The sequence below is a fragment of the Tenrec ecaudatus genome, chromosome 14 (assembly GCF_050624435.1).
Source record: "Tenrec ecaudatus isolate mTenEca1 chromosome 14, mTenEca1.hap1, whole genome shotgun sequence".
NCBI lineage: Eukaryota > Metazoa > Chordata > Mammalia > Afrosoricida > Tenrecidae > Tenrec > Tenrec ecaudatus.
The window spans coordinates 23,711,169-23,724,378 of NC_134543.1; the positions used below are offsets into that span (position 1 = coordinate 23,711,169).

Sequence of the window (13,210 nt, forward strand, 5' to 3'; positions counted from 1 at the left end):
TATGCATAATCTTACACCTGTGGAGCCAAGGGGTGATTTTAAGCAAGCACACTTACACATAATCACACAGACACATGAGAGAGAGAGAGAGAGAGAGAGAGAGAGAGAGAGAGAGAGAGAGAGAGAGAGAGGAGAGAGGAGAGAGGAGAGAGGAGAGAGGAGAGAGGAGAGAGAGAGAGAGAGAGAGAGAGGTGGAGGGTAGCAGGTGGAGGAAAGGAAGAAAGGTGATGAGAAAAGAGAGGAGAGCGGAAGGAAGAATCCCAAAATAGCCTCTGAAAATATGACAGAATCAGTCTGGATGTATTGTCTTCATGAGTTCACATCTTATTATTTCAGCCAGCCTAGAAATCTTAGCATTTCCATATGTAATTTTCTTAAAATAAGCACGAAACTTCTTTTCTTTCTGTATTTCTTAAGGCCTTTACATGTGTATTCTCCACCCCACTTTCAGCCACTGAGCAAATTAAGAGTTCCCAAAGGACAGGCACGAACCTTCTAGGTCTTGGAGATTTTCTAGAAACATTCATTGTTAGTTGATTAACTAGAATGTAAAAATGAAGAGTTAACTCTGTGTACCAGAAAGTATTGCTGATAGGCAGGAATATATTTGGAGTCAACATACATCCGAAACAGAAGCCATTAACTGAAATCAGTAGTGAGACAGCGTGTCAGTCCGCTACTGAGACTTGGTGAGTGGATTAAGTGTCACTGCCCTTAAGAAAGCAGTGGCCATGGCGTTTTTTCCAAGTTCACTCACAAAAGAGAAGCGATTTGAAGCTAAAGCAAGAAACATAATAAAATAGGCAAACTGATACGTGAAAGCACTCACGAAAACAGTTTCCATTCAGTCACTTTACTGGTAGAAAGTTGTAACCAAAAATATGTGTGTAGCATGAAGAGTTTACAGCAGGTAAAGATCATTTGCTTATTCTAAGAATGAAATGAATTTAACACACTTAACGTAGATTCAGAGGATAACTGCTGAATTAGAAAAATTAATCAGATGATAAGAGGGAACTAAAATATTAAAACTACCAGTCTACCAGAAACTGTTTTTATGAAAAGGATTTCATTCAATGCATATAATTTTGCTTTAAATTCACCAGGACCTGGCCATGCCTTTTATCATTCAAAGGTCAATCTAATCCTTGAAAAAAAATCTATACTTTTATTTTTAAAATAAATATAGCATATACTTTACCTGGTAGAACTATTGAAAAAAACTATTGAGTTGAAGCCACCTGTTAGTGCACAAGGAGGGGGTGGAAATGTGTCCGTTGAAAGTCACTCTATGGAGGAATTCACCCCTCGGCGCTCTCCTCGTCCCTTCTCAAGTCCAGCAGGAGACCTGAGTGTAAGCAGAGAAACTGGACCAGAAAGATTCTCGAACAAAATTGCCAGGCAAAGAACAGCTTTGGGTGAGACACCCACTGCTGTGGAGTCAATTCTGATTCTTAGCCATCCAGTTGGACAGGGTCAGACTGCTCCTCAGAATTTCCCAGACTACACATCTTCACGAGAGCAGGCAGCCTCGTCTTTCTCCCATGGAGTCGATGGTGGGTTTGAACCACCAAGCTTGCAGTTAGCAGCCCAGTGTTTAACCCACTATGCAACCAGCGCTCCTTAAGGTGAAATAGGGGATTTAAAAGAGGAAGCTTAAGTTAAAGTGGGCGTCTTCCATCAGGATAACAGCAGTTCCAGCCCTGTCTAGCACCAGGAAAATCGAACGCTCCCTGGGAAGTAACCTTGACCTGGTCATCAGAGTAGAAAACACCATTGGAACACACGAATACCTACAATTTCATTCTTTTAATTCTCACCATAAAATTGTATTAGGTAATGTGCTGTGTACTACTCCACTCCCCACCACGCAGTGATTGGGACGCCTAGCATCCCTGTATACTGTTTCTGAAGCTGTACATCTTTCCTGACACAGCTAGGCTCCTTGTTCTCCTGGAGAGCAGCTGATGGCTTTGAACCTCTGCTTTTGGAGTTAACAATCCAACACCTACCAACACAGCCACCAGGGTTCCGTGTGCTGTGTACAAGTAACGAAAAAACACCCCCACAATCTCATGATGCAATAGATTAGAGGTTAATCTCTCACTCACGTGAAATCCAGTATGACAGACATCCTGCTTCTGGAGCACCTGATGCTGGGGGTTAGGGTAAAGGAGCAAGCACACAAGCTCTTAACTGCCCAGAAGTGGTGCATCACGCCTGTCATTCAGGACCATTCACCTGGGAGAGGGAGAGAAAAATGAGTAGGGAGTGGTCCCCAGCTTCTCTGTAACGCTCTGTGGACTTAGGGCGCTTCACTCTCTTTCCACGCACCAGTCATGGTGTCTGGTAGTTTGTTGGACTGAATAATTAAAATGAATTTTAAATTTAAAAAGTATTACCTGTTGCCTGCCTTCTGTATGCTAGCACTGGGGCCAGGCAGCAAGAATATGGAGATACAAATGATAGAGTCTCTGGTCACAAGCTTATGCTACATTTGGCCTCCTCATTCACACTGCCTCTGAGAGAACTTTCAGATTCCCCTTGATGTTTTTATGAGTAGTGACCAGCTCTCAAAGACTGTGTAATAAGTTATTGATTTATGCTCAACGGGATCTTATATCTGCGTCGCAACTCTTTAATTTCAGATATTTTTCCCTGAGTCTTTTGAAAACAGATCTTCTTTCCCTTTTAACTAAAATAATGGTGGAGCACCCTCTTCTTGGAGCACCTTGGCTGTGTTCTCATAGACACATAATGGCACATTCATCTTTCTCAGCACTGCCTTGTGGTTTATTTCTGATGCTCACTGAAGCAGGTTTAGAAATTCATATTAATATGAAATGCTCTATTAAAAGTTTCCACGCGTTATCAGGTGAAAGCAATTATCTGGGAAGCGTTTTTACACCTAGGTCAGTCTTTGAAATGCATCATGCACAGGTTTTGAAAAGAAATGATTCTTCTGATTTAAAAAGCTCCGTTTATTATAGAAAAATTATTATATCTCTTCTGATTTACTCAAGTGTGCAGCTTAACCTGCTGCTGCTACACCTGAGTTTTAGTATTTGGATTCCAAGACTATTCATCAATTTTTCATAATGTTTGGTCTCTTTCTGTTTCCTTTTTCAGAGTACCCAAGTGGCCTTGGACCATCTGGAATCTGTGCCTGAGAAACTGAGCCTCCTCGATGATTTCAAAGACTTCAGAGTGAGCAACAGTTGGCTTGTCTCTCTCACTATTTGTGTCAGAGTGAAAGCACTTGACAACTTCCCGAAGCACACAGAAAAGTACAGGGAGGGAGCAAGGACCAGAAGAAAACATCCGGGACTTGTGACTCTCCATCTGATTGGAGTGTACCCGCATTTGTGTAGTCAGGATTGAAATGCTCAGAATTGGTGCATGAGCACACTATAAGTGACTAGAGACTTGTATATTACTCCCCAAACTCATGTGGCCTAAAGTTTTCATTATAATTTAGAAAGACCTGAGAAATAAAGAGGGTGGGCAAGTCATGTTGACCATAGATCACTTTTTTCATAGCAATTTTAATTTATGAACTATCTCCTCTTTTTAATTACAGAGTGCCAGGGAGCTGTTTTAGAGATGTGATAGTGCACAGTTTGCCCTTATAGTCAAATACATGCCTTCAAATCCACATGGGGTATGAGATATCGTACACCCTGTCATTTATTGATAGAACCCTAGCCACAAAGCATTTCATTATCAATTAAGTTAACTGCATCCATAGATTTACCCACGAATATTTTTAAAATTTCTCCTAGAGGAGACATGCGAACCAAACAGCTCTGCTCACCACTCCTGCCAAAAACAACCTTCATCCACAGAAAGAACGACTTCTCATCTCCCTCTAGCGCTGTACAGTTTTTGCAACTTATAATTTACTGACCCTTTGTGGCTGAAGCTAACAGTGGTCAGGTTTTCTTATTGGATACCACCTAATCTCTTGTTTTGCATTGGCTTTGAAATACGATTGATGTTTTAAAGGATAAGAACAGTGCGAAAGAGGAGGCTCTCAACAAGATGGACAATTGTGAGGACGTCGCAGGCCAGGCAGTGGTTCCTTCACTTGTCTATAGGGTCCCCTGAGTCGGAACCAACTCGTTGGCAAAACAACAACAATAGATAAGAACAATAACTAGATCATTTTGTATGGATTTATTGGAAGCCCTCGTGTGATATATATGGCCCTTAAGAGCTGCAGTCTCTTAAAACTACATTCCCTAAGCTTCTGTTGGGAGTTCAGGAACTGAACAGTTGGAGATCCAAAACTGAATAGACAACCAGAAATCTAGACTAGAATAAATAGAACGTAGCCAAGGGCTTCTAGTATATTTTACTAAAGGCTTGGTTTTTTTTCTGTGATTTGCGTATGTGTTTGCAGTCTGCATCCCTTTCAAGAATTTAGGAAACCAGGGTTTAAGTAGGTGAGATGTTCACTCATCCTTATCCAGCCAGATGTGCAGGACGGGCAATACGTCACAGTCATGTTTTTTTCCACTTTATTCTCTGTGGCTAACACAAGTAGGCTAAGTGACCAAAGGGCAGGCAAGAGAAGGTACTAGAAGCAAGTGACATGGGACTCCCAAGCAGATGCCCCTCTTTTACCAGCATGAAAAGATAAAGTTGAATCTTAAGTAATAACTCCTTTTTACCAGTGTTCTATGTGGAGCAGAGTATTCATGTGTACAATTTAAAAGTTGTATTCCCTATCGCTACCGAAAAGTTCTCATTTAATTTTATACTCATATAAACAAGCGATTATGAGTCTAATTTAACTGCACGCATGCTCACAAATGCTTTACATAATCAGATTTCTTGGGAGAATATTTTTCAAGGTCCACAATTACACTTTTCAATATTAGTCATTTAAACAGCTTTATTTAGCCTGGAAAAAAATGAAGGAGGAAATTCGCATGTGCCATGTACACACTGAGGACTTTAAACCCTTGCTGACCATGACCAAAGACTGCACGGCTCGGCACAGATTGCTAGTCAATGGAAAGCAAGCCAGCATCCTCACAGCGGGACAATGAAACAACCCAGCACGGAAAATCAAGAACATGTGAGGTGGTCGGAGATTTCCTTTTGCTTAGATTCCCCATCAGTGCCACGGACGCAGCAAGACCTGTTTAAGATGTCGAAAAGCAAGGAGGTTACTTTGAGAAGTAAGGTACCCAGAACCCAAGCCAGGATATTTTCAGTCCCCGCATATGCATGTGAAAGTTGGCCAGCGAATGACGAGGAGCACAGCAAGATGGACGCGTTTGGATTCTGGTGTGGGCCAAGAATATTGAAATTACTGGGGACTGCCAGAAAGACAAATAAGTCTGTCCTGCAAGAAGTCGGTCCGAATGCTCCTTCGGTGCCAGGATGGTGAGACTCCTTCCGACATAATCTGAGCATGTAGTCAAGAGAGACCTGTCACTGGAAGAGGACATCATGCTTGGCAGGGGGCTTGTGAAAAAAAGGAAGCCCCTCAACGAGCCGCATTGGCGCATGACTGCCACAGTGACCTCAGACAGCAATGATGCGAGGACGGCGCAGGACCAGGCCGTTCCGCTCCGTTTCCATGGGCTTGCTGCGAAAGCAGCGTGTACGTATGGTGTGCTGAGCGGTAGCTGTCCTTCCCATGACATTTTTCCTTAATCTTCAGAGTAAGGCCCATCAACAGATGGATGGTACCAGTTCCCATTTTACAGGGAAGGAAATGGAGGCAATGTGTAATAAGCTGAATGGAGATGGATATAATTATAGGTAGAACAGAAGTCCCTGCACACTTCCCTGCTGCCTGTAGCTTGAATCCCCTGTCCCCGCACTCCAGAGTCATCTGCATGAATAAAAAGAGCTCATTTGGTGAAAGCAACTAGACATAGCCTTAAGTGAAAATGTGTAAGTCTTTCTATTAGTCAATGGAGGCTATTTTTTCAGCTCCCCTACAGCTCAGTGCGAAGGAGACCTTGTGGTGTAGTGCTTACCCCTTAGGCTTTGATCTTCATGTTGGGCAGTTCGAATCCACCAGGAGCTCCCAGGGAGTATGGCTAAGCTTTCTATTCCTGTAAATAGTGACAGTCTCAGAAACTCACAAGGGGTCATGATGCATCAGCAGTGACTCAGTGACGGTGAATTTTTTTACAGCTCCTTGTGCTCAGTGTAAAGAACGAGAGAGTTCAGAGTCTAAGTTCTGGTTCAAGTTCATGTACCAGACAAGTCACTTATTATCTTAGAGACTCTTTCCTTGTCCATAAAATGAGGATCTACAACACTATTCCCTCTACGGTTCCTTCTATTGACATCAATAGCTTATAGATTAAAAATCTGTTTCACATGTGTTTCCTAGATAGGACCATAGCCCATGACTCTGTGGGAGTGCAAACCTCATCCTCCCTAAATATGTTCAATTGCGGTCATATGCTGGGTTTGGTTTTGTATTTTTTCCTGCTTCATTTTAAAAGGAGTGGTTCCACGCTATAGTCCCACATCTAAATTTGCATATTTGGTAAGGTGGAAAGGAAATAGCATTGAGATTCAAGCCAAGCTTCCACAAATTGTCTTGTCTTGGGTGGATAATTTTTAGCATCCGTGAGCTTTCGTTTTCTTACCAAAAAAAAAAAGAGAGAGAAGGTGTTTTCCAAATCTAATATCCCTTTCAGCTTGAACATTCAGTAACCTTAAAATTCCTTGGGATAGTGTGTGTGTGTGTGTGTGTGTGTGTGTAGGGGAGGGTGTCTTAGGATCTCATGGGTGTTTCTTCTGACATACTAACGCAGCCACTCTAAATTTATTCTAATTCTTTGCTACTTTGTAGCAAAAGTGTCTAAATTCTCAGACACAATAACCAAAGAGAGGAAGAAACACCTTTGGAAGTTTTGGTCTCTTGAAGCTAGGACACTAAGTTGAATAGATGAGAATGGCTTTATGCTTATAAAAGAAGATGAGATTGCCATGAGCTTAAACATCTAAGTCCTATAACCATTTTGTAAGTGACCGGAGTCTATTGTCCGATGCACAGTGAGGGAAAAGGACCCCAGGTTTAAAGGTAACAACAAGGAGCATATTTTGTATTCTCTGAGGGGCCATCCACGGATGTGGAATGATCCCTGTGGACAAGTCATTGTGATGGGAACCTTATGCCCTTAACTAAAGGTGTCAGTCATTTCATCCTGGCTGGGGACTAGTCTCAGCAAGGAAGCAGATAGATTAGAGCTCATTTTTATTTCTATAGTAGCATCCAAAAGCCATTTTCCTTTTTCTTGGGGCATAGGGATTCCCCTACCTCTCTTTAAATGCCTATACGTATTTCTTATCTACATATCAGGCCTTTTTCATTCTACCTTCAAGCCCTGCTTTTTCTTTCAGCCCCCATTCAGACCCTTCTTGTTTTGTAGGCTTCCTGCGGCTTCTCCAAGAGGACCGATGGGAGATATTCAAAATACAAAATGCAGAGAGAGTCTCTTCAGCTGCGCCGAGATGAGGCCAAGTACAGACACAAAAGCCTCGCGGTAATGACTTTCTATTCCTTCTCACGCTTGGAACTGTATCCACATGTACAGCTACACCTCCTCCTAGTCACCCATTTCAGTGTCCGTGTAAGGGCACGTGTGAGAGAAAACAAACAAACCCTCTCAATGTGTGGCATCTATAACTGCTTTCCTGGAGAATGACGCTCTAAGGATATCGATCCTCACCCAACTTGTCTTTGTAGGCAGGGGTCTTGCTTTATGAACCCCGAGCAAAGGGACTGAAGGTCATTTGCTTTGGAGCCTTCTCTGTGCGGAAGCCAGGGTACTCCTCACGCTGATATCTCCAACAGATAAGGCCCCATATTTAAGAGGGGAAAAGCTATTGTCATTGAGTCACTTCTGACACCTGGAGACCCTTGAGTGTCAGAAAAGAACTGTGCTCCGTGGGGTTTTCCATGCCCCATTTTTTTTTTTTTTTAGAAATAGGTCATCAGACCTTTCTTTCAGGCACCTCTGGGTCAACTCATCAGCCTTTGGTTTAGCAAGCAAATAGGTCAATGGCATATACCACCCAGGGGCACCAAATCCACCTTTGGTCTTTGGTTAACTATAGTCCTGGCATCTCTGGATTTGTTTCTTTTTCCCTGAAGATATGAACTCGATGCTAATATTTCCTGTAAGACCCATTACCATTGAACTACTAATGCAAGAGTTTGGGGAGATTAACCATAGTAAAAAAAAAGTCTACCATTTCCTAGACATCCACCTGTGCACAGTTGATTTTAAACACATGTAACCCTGAATAGTGCTTAGTCTAAGAGCCCTGATGGCACAGTGGGTTATGTGTCAGGCTGCTAACCAAAAAGCCAGTGGTATTGAACCCATCAGCCACTCTGAAGGGGACGTGGGGTTTTCTGCTCCCGGAAAGATCTGTAGCCTCAGAAAGCCACCCGGCATTTCTTCTCTCTCCTTTAGGTCAGTTATTTTTTCTTGTTGTTGTTTTTGTTTGAGTTTCTTAATCTAGAGCAGAATTTCATAGTATCAGCATTATTGACACGTTGAACCTGAGATACTTTGTCGTGGGGCCCTCCTGCGCATGGTGGGATGTTTATCGCTGTCTTTCCCATCTGCACATTGAATGCCAGTTGCACTCCATCTCCAAGCTGTAACAGCCGCCATGTCACTAGACATTTCCAAAAGCAAAATTACCCCTAGAGGAGAACACAGAGAATCCAACTCTGTTTGCATGTACACCCCCAGTCAATTTAAAAGAAATACGCTACTAACTTTTCTGGTGTTTTTTATAGAGTTACAAATGTCAATATGCATGAATATTCATTACACTGTATATTTTCAGTTATTACATCCAGATTAGATTATTTTTAAGAAGCTTCTTTTCACCTGTGAATGTAACTGATTAGAATGCTCAGGGGATATAAATTCAATGTTCATTTAAAAAATTCTTCCTAGCACACTTCAAATGAGCACACCACAACCCAGTTAGACCAAGTCATTGATCCCTTTGCTGTTAAAAGAACATCCTGTGCCTTTGTACTTTTCACTCTCGTTTCCTATAGATTGATTTTATTGTAGTAGTATGTACAAGTTTGTAAGTGAGTCCGTGATGCTGTGGACTAGACATTGGGCTGCTAACTGTCGGGTTTGTGACTCAAACCCACCAGCCACTACACTCCGCTCCTGTAGAGAATGTAAGGTTGCTATGAATCTGGATCAACTTTATGATGGTGCTTTTGGGTTGGTTTATATGGGAGATTGGAGGAAGCCTTATCAACAACCTACCATTTGATGATGGCACAACCTTCCTTGCTGAAAGTGAGCAGGACTTGAAATACTTGCTGATGAAGATCAAGGATTGTTGCCTTCCATGTGGGAAGACCCAAATCCTCACCACTGGACCAATAAGTAACATCCTGTTAACAGGAGAAAAGGTTGACGTTGTCAAGGATTTTGCCTTGCTTTCATCCACAATCAATGCTCATGTAAGAGGCAGTCGAGTCCAAAGACAAACTGCACTGGGTAAATCTGCTGCACCAAACCTCTTGAAAGGGATGAAGAGCGAGGAGGTGACTTGAGGACTAAGGTGTGCCTGACCCGAGCCATTGCATTTTCCGTTGCCTCATCTGCATGTGAAAGTTGGACACTGAATAAAGAAGACCAAGGATGAATTGATGCTTTTGAATCGTAGTGCTGGAGATTATAATTAAAATTACCATGGATTGCTAACAAGACAAACAAGAAATATGGCCAGAATGCTCCTTAGAGGCAAGGATGGCGAGACTTCATCTTACATACTCTAGGAGAGAGCAGTCACTGGAGAAAGACACCATGTTTGGTATAATAAGGGGCAGCAAAGGAGAAGAAGACCTTCAAGGAGGTGGGGTGACACTGGGACTGCAACCAATGGGCTCGGCATCAAAATTGCAAGGATGGTGCAGGACCATGCATTGTTTCATTCTGTGTGCATGGGGTCTCAATGGGTCAGACAGAGTCCATGGTACCTGACAGCAACATATGGGAAGTCGTAGTAGATGGTATTAGTGAATTTCTTATCTCACATGGCAATGTTTAAAGTGTCTGATACTATGTTGAAAAAATACATGCAACCTCCCATCCATTTGTTAGAGGAGGTTTACATGTGGAACTTTCAGACTAAGATGAGCAGGAAGAAAGGCTTGAAGTTTTACTTAAAAAAATTGTCCCATGCAAGTCCTATAGGTCCCAGTAATCCAGTCCACAATTGATCCTGCAGCTAGCACAAAGCTAGGTCCTGATTTGTTCCCTTTTCCATGAGATCACCATCTTTCAAAGCAGACTTCCCATTCAGAGTACCATGCTCAACCACCATGTTTGTGTGGAGAACCTGTTTCCTACTTAGTTCCCAATTCCAGCAGCAGAAGGTTTGGCTTACGATCCAACACTGAGGTTGCCCTTCTCTTTGTCAGTCTTCACAAAAGTGTTTCAAATCAGTTCCAAGCCCTGCTTAGAACATTATATTCCAATAAAGTTAGATTTGGCATCAGCTGAATCAGTGCTAGCTAGCGACACAAAATCAATGCTGTCAATCAATGCAATTTCCATAACCACATATGGCAAAACTATGAATTTTTATCATGTTTGGAAGGTGCTCTCCACAGAGTTCCCTTTAAAATTACATTCGCAGCTGAAGAGGAAACCGTGTGGTCTGAAAGGGACACCAACTCTGGGCAAACTAAGAGAGAATTTTGAAAATGAAGTGTAGGTAAAGGAAAGGCCCACCCACCCAGTTTATGGTGACATGCTTCTGATGAATACTACCCAAACATTTTAAAACTCTGATCCGTTTCAGTGGTCAATATGCCAACATGACCATATCTAGCAGACATCTGGTGTGAAAAAAATGCAATCATCTATACAAAACTGATGAGTATAATCACTTAGAAAATAAAGTCACTGAAGAAAAAAATGTGAGAACATATTTTGCCAAAGATAGGTTTCAGCGGTTTGGGATCATCTGGTTTCTGTGAAAAGCAGTTACTAAGAGGACTTGGTGGGAAGTGGGGGGCACGCATCTTCTAAAGGAGTATGTTCCCACCTTGATCGTGAGAACATGAATGTGAATAATTTCTTGGCTTCTTGGATATTCGGAAGAGCTACCCCAGTTAATCATTTACTTCCTGGGAAAATACTTCAAGTAGGAGGCACTAAGACTCATACAGAGGCAGTGAATTATTTAACATGACTTTTCTAGCCAAAGTCCGTAACTCCCACCCCAAGACCGTTCCCTGCACGGGTCTGGAAAGAAGGTAGGAGAAGATACTGATAGGATTCACTTGTGAATATTTGTGACTAGAATTCCCTGGAGTGCTAGCTTGCTGTGTATACACGGAGCCCTCCGAGAAGCAGGAGGAGGGATCTCGCTCCCAGCAGGAGTCAGGAGTGGAACATGTCTTCTGGACCTGGGTTCTTCCATTCTTCGAGAATTCATTTCTGTGTCTGTGCTTGCTAGACAAGAACTCGGGGGAAGAACATGGAAAGAACAACAGTTAGCTGACCCTCAGGGATTCGAAGCCTTCCCCCAAACAGCAGAGAGAGGGGTAGATGCTCTGTAGAGACTTTTACTGTGAGAACTCAGAAGAAAGAAAGATGCGCAAACATCTTTCGTAAAGCTGAGGGCCAGTTATGGGGCAGTGTTTATCTGCAGCCCAGTTGGAAAGTAGGCCTCTGTTAGTGTGACCGTTGCTGAACCCTGGCTCCACAAGTGTACTTCAAAAAGTTCATGGAAAAAAAACCCATCTCGTTCCATGCCATTTTCCGTGAACTTTTTGAAGCTGCCTCTTGTTACTGTGGATGGAGCAGCAGAACCATATTGGAAGCTGACATCTGTCATATTGTGGTGGCAGTAAGACGGCCAGGAGACATCCATCCCGCAGGCCCACACTGCTGCCGAAGGAAGGGGTGAGTCAGAAGGGTGTGTGCTAGGTTCTCTTCCCATTCCAGGCAAGAGCCCTTCTCCTGCTGTTTACTCCCGTGACACTTCCCGAGACAAACATGGTGAGGTGCTAGACACCTGCTTCCATTTCAAGCAGGACCACGGGCTACAATTGCCCAGAGCTTCATGGATTATTAGACCAAGTTGGCCAAGATACTGGGAATGGCTAATCTAAGAGCTTCAATTAAGCATTCAGGTCGAAGCTGAACCGAGCGCAGCCTTTTCTTTGTCTCCATAGACGACAGAGGCACGTCAAGGCGTCTTGTTCCCTGTGCCTAATTGGGTTTCTTTCTGTAGGACAGACGCACTTCCTTGTTGGCCCAGCTTTCCCAGTAGAACAGAACATTCAACTGTCAGCCAATAGCACAGACTTGCTCGTCGGGGTTCACCGAGAAGCACAGTTTTGTCCAAGAAATCTCCATTGACTACCTGCCCCCTTTTCTCTCTACCCATACCAAATATGTGGTTAATCTAATTAACACTAGATTTTTTTTTTTTTTTTAGTGAAAGGCATTTTTGCCCTCCGATCCTTCCTCTTCCTGAAAAGAAAATCGTGATTTTTACTTTCTGTTTGTAGAAGTTTAGGATGCCACTTCTTTCAGAAGAGGCAGCTGTTCTGTAGGATATGCTGAAATAGGTGGGCACATGCTGCTGATAGCTTTCAGCAGAGTTGAAGGAGGAGGGAGCGTTTGCGAAAGCCTTTTGTCGTCCTGACTGACTCAGTGCACTCCTGTGTATGGGGAAAGTACGGCTTTGTTCCTGGAAGCCTCCCTCTCTGAAACACCCCCCCCCCTCTTTTTGTGTTGTTTGCTTAGAGCAATTAGTGGCTGTTAGCACTTCCTCTGTAAGTCAGCTACTTCTGTACCTAGCTTACAGCATGTGCAGCAGTCTTTTCTAAAGCGTGCTGTGTGTAACCCCTGGTAAAACTGAAGATTTCAGTTGAAGCAGGAGCAGTTTTATTTTCATGTAACTTATTTTAATGACACTTGAAATAGATGGCTGATGTATCATTCATGTGATATGACATGTATATTGCTTGCGCCCAATAGTGCCAGCCATGGGGGTATTGGTGGAAGCTCTGATCCCACCGCTCTCCAGGATCTCCTTTCTCAACTACCACCCCTATCCAGACATAAACTGCTGGGCAAGTGCAGCTCCGGACACTCCCCGGCCCCAAGGCGGCGCCAGGAGTTTGCAGCAGGTTTTCAACCTAAACCAACACGTTGGCAGTTCAAACCCA

The 13,210-nt window shown here is 43.1% G+C and overlaps 1 protein-coding gene across 2 annotated transcripts in view; it reads left to right on the forward strand.

The window, feature by feature from the left end:
- The window catches only part of CEP128 (centrosomal protein 128), a 472,711-nt gene that overhangs the window by 438,376 nt on the left and 21,125 nt on the right, over positions 1-13,210 (forward strand). For both annotated transcript variants that reach the window (XM_075531496.1, XM_075531497.1), the window contains 2 exons: positions 3,130-3,207; positions 7,407-7,520. In XM_075531496.1, coding sequence (XP_075387611.1) covers positions 3,130-3,207; positions 7,407-7,520 — 192 coding nt within the window. The remainder of the gene's footprint in view (positions 1-3,129; positions 3,208-7,406; positions 7,521-13,210) is intronic.